At 34.8% G+C, this 25,394-nt stretch overlaps 1 protein-coding gene across 3 annotated transcripts in view; it reads left to right on the forward strand.

Annotated features, from left to right (window-relative positions):
• LOC150107973 (katanin-interacting protein-like) overlaps positions 1 to 25,394 on the forward strand; it is a 726,539-nt gene that overhangs the window by 160,082 nt on the left and 541,063 nt on the right. For all 3 annotated transcript variants that reach the window (XM_090415492.1, XM_090415493.1, XM_090415494.1), the window contains exons 5-6: positions 4,236 to 4,303; positions 14,408 to 14,474. In XM_090415492.1, the coding sequence (XP_090271618.1) occupies positions 4,236 to 4,303; positions 14,408 to 14,474 (135 nt within the window). The remainder of the gene's footprint in view (positions 1 to 4,235; positions 4,304 to 14,407; positions 14,475 to 25,394) is intronic.

Below are 25,394 nucleotides of genomic sequence, written 5' to 3' on the forward strand. Positions count from 1 at the left end.
GTAGGCCATCTTTTCAACATGGATTATTTCTGTCATAACGCTGTCACAACAAGGATCTGGAGAATGGAAGCAGTAGTCTTACCATGGAAAACAAGAGTAAAATTTTCAGAAATCATTCCACTTGGCATTCTTATAGTGATAAAGGATATGAGGTCATAAATGACTGAGGGGGTAGCATGTTCTGTTAGAGATGAAACTTGTATGAGATTATGATCTAATTTACCAAGAGATAAGGTCACTTCAGCAGTCCACCTATAAGGAGAATGTGTTAAGAAAATATTGGGTGGACGAGTGGAGAGATTGTCATATATAATAACAATATGCATTAGGTCATTGTTTGCAGTATATACTTCAACTTGTCTTCCTGTTTAGTTGTTAGAATTGGAAAAAGTAAACCAGTTTGGTGTTGTGAACATGAAAGACAACAAAGAAGATAACTTCACTTTTGGGTAAGTAGGAAAATTTTCAAGGATAAGATGCCAGAAGAATTTTCAGAATTTCTGATGCATAATGAAGCAAAGAAATGTTACACTACAGAAGGTCAAAAAGAAGAGATTTGAGATTAGGCACACACTTGTGAGATTGCACAAGCACAAGTTAGCACCCTTTTGTTGGCAGGAATTAGAGAATTGGTTAAGGTGGACAGTGATTCTTGTGGCAGTAATTTGGGGTTTATATTCAAAAAAAAAAGATTGGGTTTATGCCACCAGTTTTGCTGAACTAAATTTGGGAAGATTTTTTAGTTACTTTTTTGTGGACTTTTGAGGGAAGTTTTTTATTTTCCTTTTATTCTCCCACTTCATATCTCCATGTTCTCTTAAATCCAGTTTAAGAGAACATGGAGATATGCAGTGGGAGAAGATGCTTTTAAAGCATACAGAGAGCATCCACTTTACATGCTATTATGTGGTCTCAGTGGTGTCCTCGCCCACATACCACTACATATCTATCCCCTCTAGCAACGATCTGGTGTAGTTGGCAGTGGGATGAGTCAACTGATAAGGAAGCTACTTGAACATGTTACTGTATGAACAGTCCCATAATCTATCTGGCAGCTAGGCTGTAGAAACTGCTTTACTACTATATCTTTAAAGATGAGCTCTGGATCTCTACAGTATGTTTGGCATCCCCTTGAAGTGTATCACATGCACTATATTTTATAAGGTTAGGGATAGATAGAAGCCTGAATCTTTGCTCTAGGGATTATACATAGCACTAACTGCTTCAGAGCTTAGTAAGTAAGCAAGATATATTGCTGTGGTATCTGATTTGAGATGCATTCTTCACCTAAAGGAAATTGAACATTTTAAAAGAGGTCACTATTCCATGTTTCAATAACTTGTATCAAAAATGTCTTCCTGCAGTAGCTGATTTTCTTGTATTATCAAAAGTTTTCAGATAATCACTCTCCTTCACACTGGTTAGCTGTTGCACATCTGCTGCCATATCCTCTTGCAGGGAATCGTGAAATGGAATGATACCTCACTTACCCTCACCTTTCTGAGGTAGGCAATCAAGTAAAATAAAATACGGATAGTGTAAAATACTAGTATTAGTGGATATGCTGTAACGATTTACATACCACTGATAGGAGGTGTATGTAACTGGGAATGACAACCACATTGGAATTATCATCATTACTTCAGTTGTATGAATTTTATTTATAATGTGTGTGTGTGTGTGAGAGAGAGTGGGGGGACATTTTTGGCAGATTGGAAACCGTGTGATCTTTCTGCAGATGTATTTCTTAGGACTGTAAGTGATCTCTTTTGACTTTGTCCAGAATTATGACATTTGGTGTGGTTTAAGGAGAAATACAATGGGCATATTCATTCATAAATTAAAGATGCCAAGGAATTATATTCTTGTTTAATCCTTTATTCAAGTGTAAGTAAACAAAGTTTGCACCTGAAGTATTTTCAGGACAGAGCAACTCGTATATAGAAGCTAATGACTTCACATCACTTACTTTAGTATATATGAGTTGCTCTGTCTTGAAAATACTTCGGGTGCAAACCTTGTTTGCTTACACTTGGATAAAGGATTAAACCAAGAATATAATTTCTTGGAATCTTTAATTTATAGTATAACCAAGTGGAAAAACTTCCAACAATATTCATTCACATGCTGCAATACAGATAAGGTGAAAAGTTGACATAAGATTTAGTGGGAATTAATTCAAATTAATTCATTGTTTCAAATTACTTCAGTAATTTGAAAATCTAAATGTATATATTAGTATTATGAGTGGGCTAAAGTATTTAAATATTTATTAGTATTATTTGACACCTACAGGGAGTCCACAGACTCATCGTGGGAGGGCACCTGCTGTATAACTCTGTCTCCACCACTCAATCTACTAACTATGCCAACGCCATCTACTGCTGACTATCTCTCCGTTGACCAATGCCATTTGATTTAGTGGTCACTACTCTTTCCTTTACCTTAATATATATAAGTTGGCCTCTGTCTGCTATCTTTGACCCTTATATATCCCTAAATCGTTTGCCTAACATTTGAGTATATGATCTTACTGCTAATCTGACAATCTCTAAATTTTGGACCCCCAGAAAATACCTATTCCCTGATCTCTATAAGTCATCCACATTTGCTCAAACAAATTTATATCCTGTGCTAGCCTGGGCTTTAAGGACAGATTCAAACTCGGCCTAGAATGGTTGTAGAGTATCATATACTACTAATATAATTTGCTTGAAATCAGAAGCTGTAGGTTTTCTAGTCTTTTTGCAGTCGTGCCCCTTTTCCTTTCCTACTTAGGATGTCCCCACGCACGTATATGATCACCAGGTTCGTATTTTTATGAAGGGTCTAGGTCAGTCAACATGGTCAGAAAAACAAGCATGAAAGGTAACATAAAAATTTAATGAATTCATAATTAATTACAATACAAAGACAAAATTTATATTAATGCTAGTTTAAAACTCTTAAGTTTCTCTCACTCTCCCATTCTTAGATAAACATGGATTTCTTAATCTTTACAACACTATTCCTTCAACTTATCAAATATTTGGTTTACAACTTAATAGGAGCCAGCTAGGTATTTGGCACATTATTGATCTCCCTCGAGTTGGTCACAACAGAATCTCTAGTAAGTTAATAGTTCTCAGAACTCAGTTTTAATGGTATAGAGTCATACACACACACATTAATTCTTCATGCTTATCCTTATCATAAATTCAAGATACGCTTTCTTCCGTTTCTGTTAGTCAAGTTCTCTAAAGGGCTAGAATATGAAAAAGTACTTATCTACTCTATCTTAGGTTATTTCGGGATTTTCTCCGTTCTTCCTTCTTGCGAGGTTCTGTCTGCCTTGGTTCTGTTGCCACGTGGGAATCATGTGCTCTCCCTGGATCGGGTGCTCGGTTTCTTTACTAAGGATTTACGTCGATGCTATTCCTTACCGATGGCCTGCGCTCAAAATTTGCCGAGTTCTGTGGCAGTGCCATACTGGGATTTCTCGAAGATCAGCTCTTAAAGGTAAGAACTGAAACACGATGACCACTCGAAGCACACGGTGAGAATACAGGAACAAACAAAACAGGGCCGTTTCAATTCTGTGTTGCAGGTTTTATATGCTCCCCATGAGCGCCACCTTTTCGAGTTTGATTTCTCCTTTCACCCCTTTCGATTAGTCTCTGACTGGATGACTTCACCATTCCTCATACGAGGCTTTCCAATTCCGGAAATGCATGCGTCTTGATGTTTTCTCAGAGGTAGCACCCACGAACGCTTATGCTGCTATTGTAGTATTGGGTGACCTTTGCCCCCTTCTTACCGAATTATTGGTATTCTTTCACGTGTAGAAATTCACTGATAATCGCTCTCATGTGAGCCCTTTTTGTTTGACTTACAGTTACAATAAAGTACAAGCAGTTCTTATTCTAATATGCCAGTTATTTCTTTTAAGACATAGTTAAATTATGCCAAAATGATAAGTATGCTCATTTAATGGATATCTTCTATTAGACTATGGAAAGGTGATGTCATTTGGAATGAGGTCGCCAGTTTCAGATCTAACACTAGTATACTTGAATTGTATATTTATAAATACTATGTATATGTGATGAGAATAATAAACTTTGTTATTGTCATTTTTTTAAAGAAATAACTTTGTTAATCAAATTATCTTGATCAAATTAAAAGATTCTTTTAACCATGTTATTAAAAAAAAATTGCTCAGAGTTTTATATGCTTTACTTTGTTTAATATTTCAGGAGGTTATGAGTATGAAAGAAGCAGTTGTGTTACTAGTGTTTGTGATGTATCTCCTGTAAATTCTGAGGTAATTAAGACAAATGAACAGTTATACCAAAATTGCATGTTTTTAAAATTTCTGATAATAGCTTCAATATTTCCTGTTCTAAAATTTTGGGATGGTGATACTTTTCATCATTTTTTATCAGAGTAAATAAGATATTATAACAACTGCAGTATTTTCCAACAAATTGCTGTCTTTACTCAAAAAAAAAAAAGAGTACTTAAAAAATAACCAACTTTTTTTTATCCCAAAAGTTTTTTTTTTTTTAATCTTACAAAAATTATCTTATAATTGTGAATAAGCTTATAAACAAAAAAAAAAAAAAAAAAAAAAAAAAAAAAAAAAAAAAAGATGGTACAACATGACAAAATTTCATGCCGGCTGGGGCGTCGCCCGGTTAAACAAGGCCCCCGTTGTTTTCGCCAGGGAACCAGGGCGAACAGCGAAAAGTCAGCTACTGGAACAAATCTGAAAACAAACCCCAACTCAACATCACCAGAGTTAAAGATCGGTACTATCAATGTAAGAAGCCTGAATGGCAAAGAAATGGAGCTAGCTGAGGAATTAGATAAGTACCAGATCGACATAATAGGGGTGACTGAAACAAAAAAGACCAAAACTGGTGAGATCTTTCTGAGCAATAAATACAAAATGTTATATTCAGGCAATGACAATCAAGGAAAAGAAGGAGTAGCCATAGTATTCAACACAAAATACGAGGCTAATCTTCTTGAATGGCAGTCAGTCTCAAGTAGAGTAATGTGGGCAAATATGAGAATGGGGAACTGGACAATGAGACTTATTTGTGCCTATGGTCCCACAGAAGGTTCTACTAAGGTAGAAGTGGAGGAATTTTTTGATGCTTTAGAAAAAGCAACTGACACAATGAAAAAGGAAAAGTTGGTCCTTGTTGGGGATCTAAATAGTAGAGTAGGAAATGATTGTGAGACATACAAAAATATTTTTGGAAAATTTGGAGAAAAGAGCAAAGCTAATAATAATGGCAAATATCTGTTGGATTTCTGCTCAGGACATGGACTGGTTATTACTAACACCATGTTCCAACATAAAAATCTGCACAAATTCACATGGAGAGAAGAGGCTAGGAATAAGAAAAGTCTCATTGACTATGTTATTGTTGATAGTGATGTTTTCTCCCTGGTGCAGGACACCAGAGTGTACAGAGGATTTGAAATTGGAAGTGATCACTATTTAGTCTTGAGCAGGATAAAATTGAATTTCATATTGAAAAGAATAACATGTAAGAAAGTTTTAAAGCGAATAAAAGTTGAGCAGCTCTCAGATGTGAACTGTAGACTAAAATACAGAAATATTATTGAAAAGAAAATGAAAGAGTTTGAGAACAGGAATCAAACCTTGGAGATTCAGTGGCAAACTCTGAAGGAAACATTGATTGATTCTGCCAGAGAGGCATGTGGTGAGGTTGTGTGCAAGGATAAAAAAATCAGAACTCCCTGGTGGACACAGGAAGTTAAAGAGGCAGTGAAGGAAAAGAAGAAAGCATATCAAAAGTTCCTGGCAAATAAGGCAGCTGTTACTCTTACAGAATACAGAGACAAATGTAAGAAAGCTAAACAGTGTGTAAAACTAGCTAAACAAAAGTCATGGGAGGACTTTGGCAAGAATATAGAAAATAAATATCAAGAAGGTGGCAAAATATTCTGGAGGTTGTTGAAGAAGCTTAGGAATGGAGGAAAGAGTGCTGTAAAAGGAATTAGAGATGATAAAGGTGAAATGAAAACAGGAGAAAAAGATATCCTTGAAGTATGGAGTAATTACTTTGAAAAACTGCTAAATGAAACAAGCAGTGATGACAGCACAGTGATAAAAAACACTGACCAGGCATGCAGTCAGGAATACATATCCATACTTGAAGTAGAAAAAGCCATCAAAGGCTTGAAATGTGGAAAGGCAGCAGGAGTAGATGATATTCGACCAGAAATGCTGAAGTATGGTGGTATAAGAGTCTTACAGTGGCTGCACTGCATAGTTCAGAAAGCCTGGACAGAGGGACGAATTCCCAATGATTGGAGTAGAGCTCTCATAGTACCCATATATAAAAAGGGAAATAAAACTGAATGTGAGAATTACAGAGGTATTTCCCTACTGAGTGTTCCTGGCAAGATCTATGCAAGTATACTTGAGAAACGGTTGAGAAGAATTGTGGAAGAAAAGCTTGGTGAAGAACAAGCTGGATTCAGGCCAAATAGAGGCTGTCAGGATCAGATCTTCACTTTACGACAAATAGTCGAGAAAGCATGGGAATATAACAAAGATCTGTATTTAAGTTTTGTCGATTTGGAAAAGGCATATGACAAGGTGCCAAGAGAGAAGCTATTCAATACGCTGCAGTTATATGGTGTCAATGGGGCATTATATCAAGCAATACTTAGTCTTTATTTGAGTTGTGAGTCAGCAGTTAGAATTGAAGGAAGTACAGGAAGATGGTTTAATGTTAAATCTGGTGTGAGACAAGGATGTACATTATCCCCCCTGTTATTCATTATCTATATGGATCACATTATGAAGGAATGTGGTATTAAACCTGATATCAAAATTGGAGATGTTAATGTCAGCTCTTTGCTTTATGCGGATGATGTTATACTTCTAAATAAATCCGCTACAAGTCTGCAAGATTCTCTGACTAAATTGAATAGCTGTTGTAATAGATATGGTATGAAGGTCAGCAATAAAAAGACAAAGACAATGAAAATAGGCAGAATCATTGAAAATGTCAACTGTGTTGTGAATGGAGAACCTGTGGAACAAGTAAAACATTTCAGCTACTTAGGCACAATTTTTACTGAAGATGGTAAACTAAATATAGAAATAGACAACAGAATCAGCAAAGCTGGTATCGTGGGAAGTCAATTGAATAAATTCATATGGAATAAGAAAGAAATTAGTCGGAACACTAAATTAGCTGTATACAAGACTGTGTTCAAACCAATTTTAACTTATGGATCTGAGAGCTGGGTCAGAATTAAAACACTTGACCAAAGACTAGAGACCGCAGATATGAGAGTCCTGAGAAAGATTAGAGGCGTGAACAGATGGCATCAATGGCAATATCATATTAAAAATGAGGATATTAGGAAAGAACTTGACATTGTCAGCATCCAGGAATGCGTTAGCAGAGCTAATCTCAGATGGTATGGTCACTTAAATAGAATGGGAGAGGAAAGATTAGCAAAACAAGTGTTCTCTGCCAGGTTGGCAGGAAAACGACCCAGAGGAAGACCAAGATATAGGTGGATTGATACGGTACAAAGTGCCTTAGACGATAGAAATATAAGATCTGATAATGTTGGAGTCTTGACAAGTAACAGACTGATTTGGAGGAAAATTGTAGATAGGAAGTTAGTAATGATGTAATTTTTTCATGTAGTACTGTCATATCCTGTACACCCCTTGAGGGTACATGGCAGGAATTTGATGATGATGATGATGATGATGATGACAAAATTATGGATTGAAACCAGAAATGCAGCTGTTGAATTGGTTTAGCATGGTATGTTCAGCTTCATATCAAGTTTGGAGTTTTGCCATGCTGAGAAAATGACTATTTATATAACAAAATTATTAATATTAATGATGGTCTTGGAATAGACCTTGACTGCGGCCTGGGATTTTATACTTCCCATTCTAGTTATATTGTTTAATTCTTTTCTCTTATCAGGACACATACCAAGTGAATTTGTAGCAAAGCATACCAGCCTCATTCAAAAACCTAATAGAGATCACGCCTTAATCAGCAGCTGGAGACCTATTTCTCTATCTAATACTGACTAGAAGATATTTTTCTGCATTATCAATAACAGACTCAAAGTAGGAATAAGATACATAATTAAAAGCACACAGGTGTGTGGAATTCCAGGCCAAGCAGTAGAATCTAATTTGTTTCTGCTACATGACCTGACCCACTCCACTTAGTCAATACAAAAAAGCAACCAATGGCAGTGCTATCAGTAGACCTTATTCAAACATTTGTTAATGTCCTGCATCCCTTTCTGTTCCACATCCTCCAGCAAATTGGTGTGGATACAAAGCTGCTATCCATTATTAAAGGAGCCTATACCAATTCAACTATACACTTCCTAATTAATGGGTTCCTATCAGTGGGCCCAGCCCTAGGCAGGGGTGGAACGGGCAAATGCCTCAGACAGAAAAGTAAAAGGGCGGAAAACTCAGAGTTTGTTACAATTAATCGGAAATTTTTATTTAGTAATTTAATATTTTAATATAAAAAAATTTGATATATTAATAAATATAAACATTTTGAAAAAATTAAAAATAATTTTTTTAAAACTATATTATAGTCGTATCAGATGTTATTATCTATAATTATAAATTGTTCACATATCTGCAAAATTTTCTTACATGCTAGTTCGCTATCCCTGTATTAGTGTGTATTATATTATTAGCTTGCTGAATGAATTTTGTTACCTCGTATTTATGAAGGCAAGTTTGTAGTTAAATATGTGATTTATCTTAGTAATGATTTTTGAAATAAATTATTCATTTCATTTTCTTTGTAGCTATAGCTGTGGTTGTTTCTAATTTTTTTTATTTTACAAACTCTTGCATATATTTGAAATTGTGCCAATTGACTGCTATATGGAGTTTTACATTAATATTAAAGAAGGTAATTTTTAATTTTACTTTGCTAATTTATTTGTTTTCTGAGTGCAGTAAATATCAGATAAAAAATGATCGTATAAAGGGGCGATACTTGGCAAATGACGATTCAATTCTAAATTTTTTTACGTTGTTTTGGGCCCATACTTTATGAAAAAAAATAAACTTTTTTTATTATTTCAGAAACAGATAAAAATGGCAGACCAGAGAAAAAAAATTAAAACCCTTTCCAGTCATCAATACAGAAAAAGACGAGCAGAACGAGAAGTTATTCGGGCTCAACAAGAAATCAATTGCAGAAATTTTTAAAATTATCAGAAACAAGAGTCGGTGAAAGTGACGTTCCTGTGTAGTCCGACTGGCAATCAGTCTGAGAATTCAAATTTGTGTTTAGATGATAATCAGGCTCTTGAGAAACATCCAATAGCTTCGACTTCAAATACAAATACCTCAACACTTTAATTACGAGCTTTTTGATGATCCAGCTTTATGGCCAAACTTGTCCAATTCAATAATTGATATATTAGTAAAACAAGGTCCTCCTGCTGAATCAAAAGAGACTTTTTTTTCCATGTGATGAACATAATAGAAGTTTTCATGTATCGCATTATAATAGGATTTTAAGTAACAGAGGAAACCATTAAAAGATCTTGGTTAATTTACTCAAGTTCAAAAAATGTAGTATTTTGTTTCTGCTGCAAATTATTTTCTAATATTTGAACTATGAACTTAATTTCAGAAGGAAATAACGATTGGAAACATATGTCCCAAGTTCTTCAGGACCACGAAAAATCCCAAGAACATTTTAATAATTTTGAAAAATGGATTGATTTGGAAAAGCATATAAAAAATGAAACTACAATTGATCAACATCAGCTAAAATTATTCAAAAAAGAACAAGAACACTGGATGCATGTTTTAAAATGCATAATATCGGTTATTAAATTTCTTGCAAAAGAAAACATAGCTTTCAGAGGAAGTTCAAATAATCTATATATAAATAATAATGAAAAATTTTTGAAACTGATTGAATTTTAACCTTTATAGCAGTGAATTGCAGATCATGTGAAGCTGGGAAGGGAAGTAATAGTGCAGATGTGGTAGCCCTGCAAGAGGATTTGAAAAAGCTAGACAGATGGGCAAAGGGGTGTCGGTTTAATGCAGCAAAATGTAAGGTCTTGATGTTTGGGACACATCGATGCCTACTCTATTGGAGGAGCTATACTGGAGGAAGTAGGGGAGAGAAGAGATCTGGGTGTGATGATTGATAGAAACCTGAAATTTACGGGACATATTGCAAAGGTGGTGAAGGTAACACAGAGGATTGCTGCAATAATGAGAAGGATGCTGACCTGCAGAGATAAGAGTTATCATTCCATTATATAAGACCCTGATCAGGCCACACTTAGACTATTGTTCTCAGATTTGGTCCCCAGAATTTGAAGGGGATAAATTAACAGTGGAAAGGGTACAAAGGCGGATAGCAAAGATTGTTTCAGTACTGTACAATACAATATTAATTATGAGGATCGGCGGAGGGAACGTGGACTGGAGAGTTTGGTGGATAGAAGAAGGAGAGGTGATATGATCGAGACTTTTAAACTGTTGAGAGGTGGTTACAGAGTTGACACAGGGGAGTTCTTTCGCTTGGTTGAACAGCAGGAAGGAGTGATGACAAGGGCCATCCCTGGAAGTTACTGGGGGAAACTGTGAGCAAGAGGATGAGGAGTGGTTTCTTTGCATGGAGGGTGGTTGAACCATGGAATGCATTGCCTGATGGAGTGGTGAGAGCGAGAATAGTCAATGAGTTTAAGAAGTGATATGATAGACTTTGTGTTTCCTAGGAAGGACCTCCTGCGATGAGTCTTTTGACTCCATGGAGGCCTGAATAATAATAATATTTATTATGTAGTATTATCATTGTATCTTGTACATCCTTTGAGTGTACATACATATCAGGAAATTGATGACTGTTTTTATTCACAGAGATTATCTACTTAATACAGCTGCAGATTCATGATGTGTTGTTCCCAAAAATCTGTAGCAGTTAAACTGAAACATGTTGTTCGTTAAGACAAAAGTTCCACACAGCAAGGGGTCACTCAAAACAAACTTCACAGTACTGGTTGGAAAATGCTATGTTCCACATATATATGATCTTACTATGTAATTATCACATTTTTCTCCTTGTTGGCAATTATACATGCAGTAATTTTGAAAGTGAGAGGCATTGGATATAAAGTTGAGTTGTTTTTTTTCCTAATAAAAATATGGACTTTCATAACAGCAGTATTTATAATCTCATAGGAATGGGTTCAGTTCTTTTTTTTTAACATAGAGTACTTTGTTTTTTTATGAATGTTTGAATAATTTTAACCTTGAAATGATACAAGCATTTTTGATCACCTGATAATTTAAACTATTATGTTCGTTTAAACAATTATTAGTAGAGCAGTTTTTTTTTGAAGCAAGCACAAGAGACCAAACACCCAAGGAAGACCTCAACATAAGTTATACTATTGCAGATAGTCTGCCTTAGAAGACAGAAATACGAGACTTAAGGTTTCATTATATCAAATACCACATATGTATGATAAAAATTGTCAGCACAAATAACATATTTACCTTAGGTATAAATCTGATTATCTAAAAAATAACTGATGACAGTTTAATAATTTTAACAAAAAAAGTAATAATTTTAATCAGCAATTAACAAGTTTTTTATTCTTAGCTGAATAAGGGAAAGGACCAAATGTGGGAAGTGCAATATTCTGATGAGCCATATTCTGATGACATGTTCCTACTCATATTTAAACAAGCCTCATAACTGCAACGGTAGTTAAGAAAGATTGTGCAAATGTTCAGAAAATGTGTGAAAGTGATAGTAAGGAAAACAGTTCAATTGATGATAAAGCACAATAATAATTATTTGGTAACCTCTACAGACTCATTGTGGGAGGCCCACTCAACCAGCAACAAGTCTATCATAATGAGCATTTACACTGCCTGCAATCACAAAACACTCAGGCAGTGCATTCCAATCACTAACAACTCTCCACTTGAAAAATCTACTCTTCACATGTCCCTTCACCACATCTTTATGTAAATTCCAGGGATGGCATTTTATTATTCCCATCTTAACTTCCACTCTTTTTATAATTTCTTCTGGATTAATCTGATAAAATCCCTTAACTAACTTGGAGGTTTCTATCATATCTCCTCTTTTCCTCTGTAATCCACATTTCTTCAAACTCGCTTGATAATCAACACTCCAGAGTCCTGATATCACTTTGGATATTCGTCTTTGGACCTTCTCCGGTGTTTCCACATCACAATGAAGACTAGGTGACTGAGCACAATAGTCCAATGGTCTGAGCACATAACAATGTTAAAAAAAACGGTAAGTTAAAGATGCAAGGAAAGTATGTTCTTGGTTTCATCCTTTATCCAAGTATAAGCAATCAAAGTTTTCGGATGAAGTCACTTCATCACTGGGCTACTTGTATATAGAGGCTAATGACTTCACATTAATTGCCTTAGTATCCCATAATGCAACTCGCATATCTTGAGGGAAAAAAGCATATACTGCCATTTTCTTGGACTTAGCGAAAGCATTTGACAGGGTGCCACATGATAAACTGATATTTAAGTTGCAGCACATGGGTTTGGATGTCAGGTTGGTCAACTGGATTCAGGATTGGCTATCCGATTGGTATCAGAGTTGTGTATGGTGGGGCAGTTTCAAGGAGGCAGAGGGTTACAAGTTTAATCTTTATATCAGTGACATTGGCAGTGGATTGCAGGGGGATATTCAGTTGTTTGCAGATGATGTGAAGGCTGGGAAGGGGTAGCAGGCCACCCCTGCTACCATCCACCCTGGGCATTCTAGTTTCCCTGCATTGACACACTGACTCGTTCAGAACAGCAATCTCTCCAGATGCCTATGTCCTTCCTCAATCAAATGCAAATGGTCTCTCGCATACAATTCCTTTCTCTCCTCTCAAACACCCAAATATGTTTACATTATTGCTAATCTCCTGTCAACAATTTTCATCACAATTAGTTTATAATTTAGCACTCCAATATCATTGGATCTTATAGTTCTATATTCTAAGTAATTTTGGTTGCATCATTCCATCTAGATCTTGGTTATCCACCAGGTCTTCTTTCTTGTCATCTTGTCATCAAGCACTCGTTTGCTAACCTTCCATCTCCCATTCTGTTTAAGTGACCATAACACCTTGGATTAGAAAAAAGAAAAATTAGAGGATGTAAGAAAGTAAAGCAGTGAGTAAAAGCAGATAAAAAAAAAATTGCTTGACTTTGGTAAAAAAAAAAAAAAAAATATATATATATATATATATATATATATATATATATATATATATATATATATATATATTTGAGATAAATATCTGAAAGGTGACAATGTTCTGGAAGTTGCTGTAAAAGGAATTGAAGATAATAAAGGTGACATGAAAACTGAAGATAAAGATATTTGTGATGTCTGGAGTAATTAGTTTGAAATATTATTGAATGATACAAGAAGTGACAGAACAATTGTAGAAAATAGCCAAGAGAAATGCAATCAGAAGTACATAGTGATACTTGAGGTAGAAAAAGGCATAATAAAACCTGAAATTTGGAAAAGCAGCTGGAGTAGACAATATTATTATTATGATTACTAAAAAAAAAAGAGTCATACAGATTCATTTTGGCAATGTAAAATTACATAGGCAAAGTGGATATTAGATCCAACATTATTTCAAGGCCGAATGTTTGTAGAAACTATGAAAGTTTTGTAAAAATGACCAGAGAGCTTATGAAAATACAATCTCAGCATTGGAGTTCCCTTAGTTTGCACTACTTAAAAGACATGAATACTGCCCAAGTGTTCATACATTTTCCTTTTATCAGTGCATTTTTTAAGATTGCACTGGCCTGACAGGTTTCTGTCTGGTCTCAGAAGAGATCCAACTAATTCAAAACAGCTGTCAGACTAGTGAAAATGAAAAACTCAAGTTTCTGGCAAGGATAAGTTACCTCTCATATGAGGCCAGGTAACTTACCATTAATTGTAAAGTCCTTATAATAGTTCTTCACTCTTTAGACAGAATACAAATCCCAAGACACGGCTGATATCAAAGGACATGTTGATATCAGCCGAGCTGTTGAGGATCAGGTATACGGATGGATACATATACTAACAGGAAAGCAAGTATGGGACATAGAATCAGAAGTCACGATTCTTATGTGCCTTGTAGAGACCTCACTTATCTAAATTAGACCTCTAAACAACCATATGACATTCTATGGGGTTTTATATTAAAATTTCTAAAAGCATATTACTATTTTTTTTAAATTTTCAAATTGATCTGTAAATGTTACATTAATTATTAAGGTATGTATATTTCCTCAAGCAAGCTTTTGAAATATCCATTACCCTGTAATTAAATATTCTATTTTCAGTGTTCTGATATTGACATAACAAAAGACAGCCTTGAGCTTAATGAAACTCTTCATTCTTCTGTTTCCAGTGAGTAATTTGTTACTGTTAATATTTTTGACTGAAACATTTAGATATTTTAACCGTGATATGCTCATGAAATTTAATATGGTTTAAGGTATGAATATTTTTGCTTCACTTCATTATTTTGTGTAAATGTTCTTATCAAAGTAATGACTGTTGTTATTGGCCAACTATGGATATGATTGGAGGTCATTTACGAAAGAAGAAAGAAAATAGGTTAATGTTCAGGAACTTGGGCTGCTCCAGCATTGGAGAACAAATCTATATAATATAGCAGCATACAAAATTTGTATATATTTCCTTTGGAATATTACAGTAATGTCATCCTCTTCTTCACTAACTGGTCAGTGGTTTTTGAAGTATGTAGTTAAGCACATAAAACTAAGAATATTCGTGTGATCATTGATCTGTTCACACACTCTTATACCACTTCCATGGGTGACACCTTGTTCTCTCCCTACTCATCATGCATTGAAAAATTTCTTTTATATCAAACTTACATAACTCCTTTAGTTATTAATGAGTTTCTATTCATGTTCCCTCTCTTTCATCTATAACTAAACTCTGCTCACACTTTCAATCTGTCCTCATAAGGAGCATTCCATGGGCCTATCACTGGCTTGCTCACTCATCTCTGGATCCTCTCCACTTCTTCTGATCCCTAAAAACCCCAAATGACTGAAGTTGTGCATAGTAATTAGCCAAATAATAGCCTTATAAAGAGGGATAATAACCTCCCTATCTTGACCACTTTTTTTTTTTCAGTATGCCCTCTTAACTTAACTCTGTCCAACATCACTCATCACCTAGCATCATCAGTTTCTTTCAATCCAGGATATTGAAATTTACCTTGCGACAAAAAGATTGCATACTTTGTATCATATTATCAATATGATACAAAGTATGCAATCTTTTTGTCGCAAGGTAAATAGCCTTATTTTTGCAACATTAAATTGACAACTATTCCTTTGCCCACACTGCCAATTTATTGAAATCCTTCTGCTGGATATGTGCATCACCTTTATCAACTAATTGCCAGTTTTGCATTGTCAGCAACCAACTGAATATTTCCCTTAAATATAAAAATATACAAATTAAATTAAATTAAATAAATTAAAATATACAAATTAAAGAGTTCGAGGGTTGTTTGAAAAGTTTGGTAAATTTTCAATAGACAGCAACACAATTGGTTCATTCATACCAGTGTTGGCACGTATTATCTTTTTCATGACCCTTGGCAAAATTTTAGCCACGTGCGATGCATAGTTCTCGTTTGGCAAACATTTAAAATGACTGTGTTTGCATTTTTCATAAAAATGGAGAAAAACGAGTTTCGTGCAATGATAAAACACTTTTATTTGGAGAAGTGGACAGCCACATAGATCAAAACCGAGTTAGATGTAGTTCATGGGGACTCTGCACCATCATTAAAGACTATTTACTTTTGGATAAATGAATTTAAACGTGGTCTTAAGTCCATCGAAAACGAAGCATGCTCAGGATGCCTGACTGAGGTCACTATGAAGGAAATGATTGACAAAATCTATGGTATTGTTATGGATGACCATCGAGTGAAAGTGTATGAGATTGCTGAGATTGTAGGCATCTCAACTGAATGGGTGTATAACATCCTGCACAAAAAATTGCACATGAAAAAGCTGTGTGAGCGATGGGTGCTGTGATTTTTGTTGACTGTCGATCAAAATCCATGTGAAAAGACATTTCAATGCAGTGTTTGGTGATGTTTAATTGCAATTTGCAGGATTGTTTGCATCAATTTGTGACTGTAGATGAAACTATGTCATTGTTGGACCATTTAAAAGAAGAATTAAAGAAAAAACGACCAAGATTGGCACACAAAAAAGGGCTCTTTCATCAAGACAATGCACTGTCCCACACATCAGCTGTCACAATTGCAAAATTGCATGAATTGAGGTTTGAATTGGTTCCACATCCACATATTTTCCGGACTTGGCTCCATGTGACTTCTTATTGTTCCTGAACTTAAAAATTTGGCTTGGTGGGAAAAAATTTTCTTCGAACGAGGATATCATCAAGGCTGTCAATTACTATTTTGCAGAATTTGACAAATCCTACTTTTAGATGGGATGAAAAAATTGGAAACTCGCTAGACCTTTTTTTGTAGACCTCGATGGAGACTGTTGAGAAATAAAGCTGATTTTTCTTCCAAAAAAAATGTGTTTAACTTATTTTTTTACCAAACTTTTCAGACAACTCTCATATTTGACCCCAGTGCAGAGCCCTGAGGCACTTTGCTATTCATGCTCATTTGCCTTGATTCAGTACTGTATACTACTCTCTGGTGTCTGTCAACCCCCCCCCCCCCCCCATCCATGCCACCAGCTTCTTAACCATTCACCTTTGTGCCTACATATTTAATAGTTTCCCATGAAGTATTCTGTCCAATTCCTTTACAAATTTCAGTAATATCATGGTATAGCTGTTTCCTTTATATAAATTAGCTGTTGCTGTATTAGAGAATGTGAAGAAATTACTAAGGTGAGGGTCTACCTTTTACAAAGCCATGCTGTCCACCAGATAATATCATATTCCTATCCACCCATTTCTGGATTTTACACTTTACCAACTTAAAATCCTGTGAAGAACTTTACTTAAATGCACTGTTTTTCTCCTAACTGCAGCTTTATCACATTACCTTCTGCCATATCTTTCATGTTCTCATTTGTATTTTGATCCCTATTGCTTATTACTTCCACTACATTCTCTGCAACACTCCATAAATATTAGTCACTTAATTCTTCTGCTTTTCACATGCCTCACATTTCTTGCAATCACTCATGAATATTTCCTACACATCCTCTTTCCTTTCTTGCTTTAATACCCTGAACTATTCTCATCAAAAGTTCCCGGCAAATAAGTCAGCTTTTGCTCTTAGAGAATACAGAGACAAATGTAAGAAAGCAAAACACTGTGTAAAATAGCTAAACAAAAATCATGGGAGGACTTTGGCAAGAACATAGAAAACAAATATCAAGAAGGTAGTAAGATATTCTGGAGATAGTTGAAGAAGCTTAGAAATGGAGGAAAGAGTGCTGTAAAAGGAGTTAGAGATGATAAAGGTGACATGAAAATGGGAGAAAAAAAATATCCTTGAAGTATGGAATAATTACTTTGAAAAATTGCTAAATGAAACAAGCAGTGATAGCACAGTGGTAAAAAACACTCAACATGCATACAGTCAGGAATACATATCTATACTTGAAGTAGAAAAAGCCATCAAAGGCTTGAAATGTGGAAAGGCAGCAGGAGTAATGATATTCGACCAGAAATGCTGAAGTATGATGGCATAAAAGTCTTATAGTGGCTGCACTTCATAGTTAAGAAGGCCTGGACATAGGGACGAATTTCTGATGATTGGAGTAAAGCTCTATGCAAGTATACTTGAGAAATGGTTGAGAAGAATTGTGGAAGAAAAGCTTGGTGAAGAACAAGCTGGATTCAGACCAAATAGAGGCTGTCAGGATCAGATCTTCACTTTACGACAAATAGTTGAGAAAGCATGGGAATATAACAAAGATCTGTATTTAAGTTTTGTCGGCCTTTTCCAGATTGACAAAAGAGAAGCATATTCAATATGCTACAGTTATATGATTGTCAATGGCAAATGCCAAGAGAGAAGCTATTCAATATGCTACAGTTATATGGTGTCAATGGGGCATTATATCAAGCAATACTTAGTCTTCATTTGCAAGTCAGCAGTTAGAATTGAAGGAAGATGGTTTAATGTTAAATCTGGTGTGAGACAAGGATGTACATTATCCCCTGTGTTTTTCATTATTTATATGGATCACATTATGAAGGAAAGTGGGATTAAACATGATATCAGAATTGGAGATGTTAATGTCAGCTCTTTGCTTTATGCAGACGATGTTATACCTCTAAATAAATCCACTACAAGTTTGCAAGATTCCCTGACTAAATTGAATAACCGATCTAATAGTTATAGTATGAAGGTCAGCATTAAAAAGACAAAGACAATGAAAATAGATAGAATCGTTGAAAATGTCAACTGTGTTGTGAACGGGGAACCTGTGGAACAAGTAAAACATTTCAGCTACTTAGGCATGATTTTTAGTGAAAATGGTAAATTAAACATGGAAATAGACAACAGAATCAACAAAGCTGGTATGGTAGGAAGTCATTTGAATAAATTCATATGGAATAAGAGAGAAATTAGTTGGAACACTAAATTAGCTATATACAAGACAGTGTTCAAACCAGTTTTAACTTGTGGATCTGAAAGCTGGGTCAGAAGTAAAACATTTGACCAAAGACTAAAGACCACAGATTTGAGAGTCCTGAGAAAGATTAGTAGCGTGAACAGATGGCATCAATGGCAATATCATATTAAAAACGAGGATATTAGGAAAGAACTTGACATTGTCAGCATCCAGGAATGTGTTAGCAGAGCTAATCTAATGTGGTATGGTCACTTAAATAGAATGGGAAAAAAAGATTAGCAAAACAAGTGTTGTCTGCCAGGTTGGCAAGAAAACAACCCAGAGGAAGACCAAGATATAGGTGGATTGATACTGTACAAGATGCTTTAGACGATAGAAATATAAGATCTGATAATGTTGGAGTCTTGACAAGTAACAGACTGATTTGGCGGAAAATTGTAGATAGGAAGTTAGTAATGATGTAAATTTTTCATGTGGTACTATCATATCCTGTACACCCCTTGAGGGTACATGGCAGGAATTTGATGATGATGATAATATATATATTTCCCATTAACAAGTAGCAAAAGTATGTCACCTTATTATTAAAATATTTTGGATCAGAGATAGCTGTTGATAATTTTTCCACTTGATTAGAAATTAAATTAAACTCGCCAATAAATTATTTCTTGTTTAGTCCTTTATCTAAGTATAAGCAACGTTTGCAAATGAAATAGCTTTGCAACTTGTATATAGATGCTGATGACATCACATCAGTTGCCTTAGTATCCCATAATGCAAAGCACAATTCCTTTCAGAAGTGTATTGCTATGCATTATGGAATGGATCACTATCCAGACCAGTTTTGACCGTCATCGAGATCTCATCAGTGGAATATATGTCAGTTTGCTTTTTTATGTAGACTTAAAGGGAATAATTAGGAGAGATAGCATGTTTGACAAATATGTGCATTAAGATTAGATAGTATGTGGGTTTGAAGATTGAAGGTGAACAAGCTTCGTTTGGAATTTAGGTAGGCTCTGTGTTAAATTATCCTAAAATGTTTTGTGGATTGCAGATATTTTAGGTCAACTTAGTTTAACTAAATTTTTTTTTCTATGTTGTTTTAGATAGGTGGAGAGGATAAAAAATGAAGTTGTTACTGTCATAAATATGAAGAATTAACCTCTGAAATCCATCATACAAATTAATAAACATCAGGCTGCTCCTACTTTGTACGCTTGGCTGTCATTTCTCTGTCAAGTGGTGGTGGTAATCTAAATATGTAGTTTTCTTCTTCTTGCCAGAATGAGTTGTTCCTATAGTATCATCATCATCAAATTCCTGAGATGTACCCTCAAGGGGTGTACAGGATATGATAGTACTGCATGAAAAATTTACATCATTACTAACTTCCTATCTACAGTTTTTCTCCAAATCAGTCTGTTACTTGTCAAGACTCCAACATTATCAGTTCTTATATTTCTGTCGTCTAAGGTAGTGGTCTCCAAACATTTTTGATTGCGTACTCCAAGACAGAAAAAATAAATAGCGTGTACCCCCCAATTGATTGAGCAAAAATCTATTGTGATAAGTATTATAAAGAGGTAATATGCCTTGTATCATCATATAATAATTAAAAACGCTAGATATTTTTACACATTATTTTTATTATTAACAGCTTCCAAACATATTTATTACAATATTTAATATGAACAATGGCCTTACATTTCTTTCGTAATTTCTTGAAATTCTTGTTTGATGGCTTCTGATACTGCGATATTAAGGTCTGGTTCCAAGTTTAATTTATTTTGATATTTGGTTTTAATACCTGTCATTGCAGAAAATGATACCTCACATAAATAAATAGAACCAAACGGTAGGAGTGCATCATTTGCTGTGTTTACTAAATTGCTATACTCAGACTTCAGTCCCATCCACCAATTGTGAAGAGATTTCTGTTGAAATTCGTTTTTCAAAGTTGTGTTGTATCTAATGTCAATTAATTGCTCTTGAAAAATAATTGGAAGCTGGTAAATTTTTACATTTTTTGCAAATGGGTATAAAATCCATTGAAATCGCCAGGAAGATCTGTGAATAAGTTACAAAAATATGTCTCTAAAATTGATAACATCCTACAGTATTTTGTGTATATCAGGCTGCATTGTTTTTGCCGCAGTAGCTTGCCTGCGGATAATACAATGAATGAATTTGACATGTGGTGCTATTTCAGTTACTTTTCCTTTGAATCCTTTCTTTGTACCAATTAAAGTAGCTGCTCCATTGCTAGTTATGCTTAAACAGTTTTTTCACAAAATATTGTTTTTAACAAAGAAGTTATTTACTGTTGAGAAGATATCTTCCCCTGTACATCTTTTTTGAAGTGCCTCACAAAAAAGTAGTAATTCATTATTAAAATAATATCTAGTAAATTCCAATAACTGAGACATGTTGGCAACATCTGTGCTTTCATCAAGCTGTATAGCAAATTTCCCACATTGAGTCATTTGTTTTAATAGTTGCTTCTTTAAATTATCTGCAATGATTTCTATACATCTACCAATAGTATTTGCTGATAAGGGAATACATTTCAGTTTATCTGCATATTCTTTTCCATGAATTATTTCTACCATTTTTATGGCGGTTGGGAGTACAAGTGTTTCCCCAATGGTGTGTGTGGCTTTTGGTCTTTTGCAATTAAGAATGCAACCTCAAGAGATGCCTCCAAATATTTATCGTTAATTTTAGTGAATTTTTTTTAAGTTGTTGGATTGAGAATTACATGTCTTCAAACATCTTTCAAAGTATTGTAAAGATTTGTGTTCATGTTCAGGATGTTTAGTTTTTAAGTGTCTTACTAATAATGATGGTTTTATACTTCCATTACATAGCGTCTCATGACACAATTCACATGTAGGACGAGGTTCATTGTTGACTATCATCGATGTAAATCCCCATTTCAAGTAATCTTCTTGATAATTTCGAACTTTCTTGGGCAAGGTTTTGTTAAGTTTCAGATTAATGTTTTTATCTCTTAATTTGACTGATAACGAACTTGTTTGAATAGAAGAATCAATCCTATCTTTTCCTTGTTGTTCATCTGATGTAGAAGTACTATCATAATTATCTTCAATTTGCAGTTTCTTTGAAGGAAATTTTCCATTTATCCATTTTGTGAGGGTTAATTTGTAAAATTTAAATATAATTCATTTACTATTCATAATATCAAACACTTTTAAAAAATGTAAGCAATTTTGATAATATTAATTCACTATTTCTAGTGTAAACAAAAGTAAGAACAAAAAGGCGTTGGAATTGCACAGAAACAATATATACTAAAAAATCGTTAAACTTACTATTAATAGTCAAATAATTAATGCAACTGTGGTGCCATCTGTAGATAGCAGGATAACTAAGCAATTTTCCTTCTCTAGTTGGGCTTGTCAACACTAGGATGCTCTACAAGCAATGGCAATGATAAGAAGTAAGAGATTTATTCCCTAGTTTTAAAAAAAAACATGACAGCTTTCACGGACGATTATGCATGCAAAGTCGCTCAATGTGTGCTACTCGCAAATTTAAGTTTACAGGATCTTTATAACGTCTTTGTCTATATTAGATATATGTTTAATTGATTAAAGAAAGTAATATTCTTTATCTTTAATTAATTACTTAATCTTTTTCCTATCAATATAAAACTTTTTTTGACGTACCTCCACATATCGACTCGCATACCCCCCCCTCCCTGGGTACGCGTACCACACTTTGGAGACCACTGGTCTAAGACACTTTGTACCGTATCAATCCACCTATATCTCGGTCTTGCTCTGGGTCATTTTCCTGCCAACCTGGCAGAGAACACTTGTTTTTGCTAATCTTTCCTCTCCCATTCTGTTCAAGTGACCATTCCACCTGAGATTACCTCTGCTGACGCATTCCTGGATGCTGACAATGTCAAGTGCTTTCCTAATATCCTCGTTTTTAATATAATATTGCCATTGATGCCATCTGTTCACACCTATAATCTTTCTCAAGACTCTCATATCTGCAGTCTCTAGTCTTTGGTCAAATGTTTTACTTCTGACCCAGCTCTCAGATCTATAAGTTAAAACTGGTTTGAACACTGTCTTGTATATAGCTAATTTAGTGTTCCGACTAATTTCTCTATTATTACATATGAATTTATTCAACTGATTTACCAGCTTTGTTGATTCTGTTGTCTATTTCCATATTTAATTTACCATCTTCAGTAAAAATCGTGCCTAAGTAGCTGAAATGTTTTACTTGTTCCACAGGTTCTCCATTCACAACACAGTTGACATTTTCAATGATTCTGCCTATTTTCATTGTCTTTGTCTTTTTATTGCTGACCTTCATACCATATCTATTACAACAGCTATTCAATTTAGTCAGACAATCTTGCAGACTTGTAGCGGATTTATTTAGAAGTATAACATCATCCGCATAAAGCAAAGACTAACATTAACATCTCCAATTCTGATATCATGTTTAATACCACTTTCCTTCATAATGTGATCGATATAGATAATGAATAACAGAGGGGATAATGTACATTCTTGTCTCACACCAGATTTAACATTAAACCATCTTCCTGTACTTCCTTCAATTCTAACTGCTGACTTACAACTCAAATAAAGACTAAATATTGCTTGATATAATGACCCATTGACACCATATAATTGCAGCGTGTTGAATAGCTTTTCTCTTGGCACCTTGTTATATGCCTTTTCCAGATCGACAAAACTTAAATACAGATCTTTGTTATATTCCCATGCTTTCTCAACTAATTATCGTAAAGTGGAGATCTGATCTTGACAGCCTCTATTTGGCCAGAATCCAGCTTGTTCTTCACCAAGCTTTTCTTCCACAATTCTTCTCAACTGTTTCTCAAGTATACTGGCATAAATCTTGCCCGGAACACTCAGTAGGGAAATACCCCTGTAATTCTCACATTCAGTTTTATTTCACTTTTTATATATGGGTACTATTAAAGCTTTACTCCAATCATCAGAAATTCGTCCCTCTGTCCAAATTCTTCTTAACTATGAAGTGCAGCCACTATAAGACTTTTATGCCATCATACTTCAGCATTTTTGGTCGAATATCATTACTCCTGCTGCCTTTCCACATTTCAAGCCTTTGATGGCTTTTTCTACTTCAAGTATAGATATGTATTCCTGACTGTATGCATGTTGAGTGTTTTTTACCACTGTGCTATCACTGCTTGTTTCATTTAGCAATATTTCAAAGTAATTATTCCATACTTCAAGGATATTTTTTTTCTCCCATTTTCATGTCACCTTTATCATCTCTAACTCCTTTTACAGCACTCTTTCCTCCATTTCTAAGCTTCTTCAACTATCTCCAGAATATCTTACTACCTTCTTGATATTTGTTTTCTATGTTCTTGCCAAAGTCCTCCCATGATTTTTGTTTAGCTAGTTTTACACAGTGTTTAGCTTTCATACATTTGTCTCTGTATTCTCTAAGAGCACAAGCTGACTTATTTGCCAGGAACTTTTGATATGCTTTCTTCTTTTCCTTCACTGCCTCTTTAACTTCCTGTGTCCACCATGGAGTTCTGATTTTTCTATTCTTGCAGACAACCTCACCTTTCTGGCTGAATCAATCAGGGTTTTCTTTTAGGTTTGCTACTGAATCTCCAATGTTTGGTTCTTGTTCTCAAACTCTTTCATTTTTTCTTCAATAATCTTTGTGTATTTTAGTCCACAGTTCACATCTGAGAGCTGCTCAACTTTTATTCCCTTTAAACTTTCTCACATGTCATTCTTTTCAATATGAAATTTAATTTTATGCTGCTCAAGACTAAATAGTGATCACTTCCAGTTTCAAATCCTCTGTACACTCTGCTGTCCTGCACCAGGGAGAAAACATCACTATCAACAATAACATAGTCATTGAGACTTTTTTTATTCCTTGCTTCTTCTCTCCATGTGAATTTGTGCACATTTTTATGTTGGAACATGGTGTTAGTAATAACCAGTCCATGTCCTGAACCGAAATCCAACAGGTATTTGCCATCATTATTAGCTTTGCTCTTTTCTCCAAATTTTCCCAAAACATTTTTGTATGTCTGACAATCACTTCCTACTCTGCTATTTAGATCCCCAACAAGGACCAACTTTTTCTTTTTCATTGTGTCAGTAGCTTTTCTAGAGCCTCAAAAAATTCCTCCACTTCTACCTTAGTAGAGCCTGCCATAAGCGCTAATAAGTCTCATTGTCTAGTTCCCCATTCTGATATTTGCCCACCTCTCTCTACTTGACACTGCCTGCCATTCAAGAAGATGAGCCTTGTATTTTGTGTTGAATAGTATGGCTTCTCCTTCTTTTCCTTGATTGTCATTGCCTGAATATAACATTTTGAATTTGTTGCTCAGAACGATCTCACCAGTTTTTGTCTTTTTTGTTTCAGTCACCCCTATTATGTCGATCTGGTACTTATCTAGTTCCTCAGCTAGCTCCATTTCTTTGCCATTCAGGCTTCTTATGTTGATAGTACCGATCTTTAACTCTGGTGATGTTGAGTTGGGGTGTGTTCCTATAGTAATTTATTTTAATTCTCTTTCACTCCTCTTACCATCTAGAATATTATATTTAATCCAAGCATTTACTTAAATTCACTTGATTGTGTGAAATAAATACTAGAAAAATCGAACTTCTTAAAAGATTCAATGTAAGGC

This window comes from Typopeltis vanoorti, chromosome 3 (assembly GCF_054136105.1).
Source record: "Typopeltis vanoorti isolate ZY-2024b chromosome 3, IOZ_Tvanoo_1.0, whole genome shotgun sequence".
In the NCBI taxonomy this organism is placed as follows: Eukaryota; Metazoa; Arthropoda; class Arachnida; order Uropygi; family Thelyphonidae; genus Typopeltis; species Typopeltis vanoorti.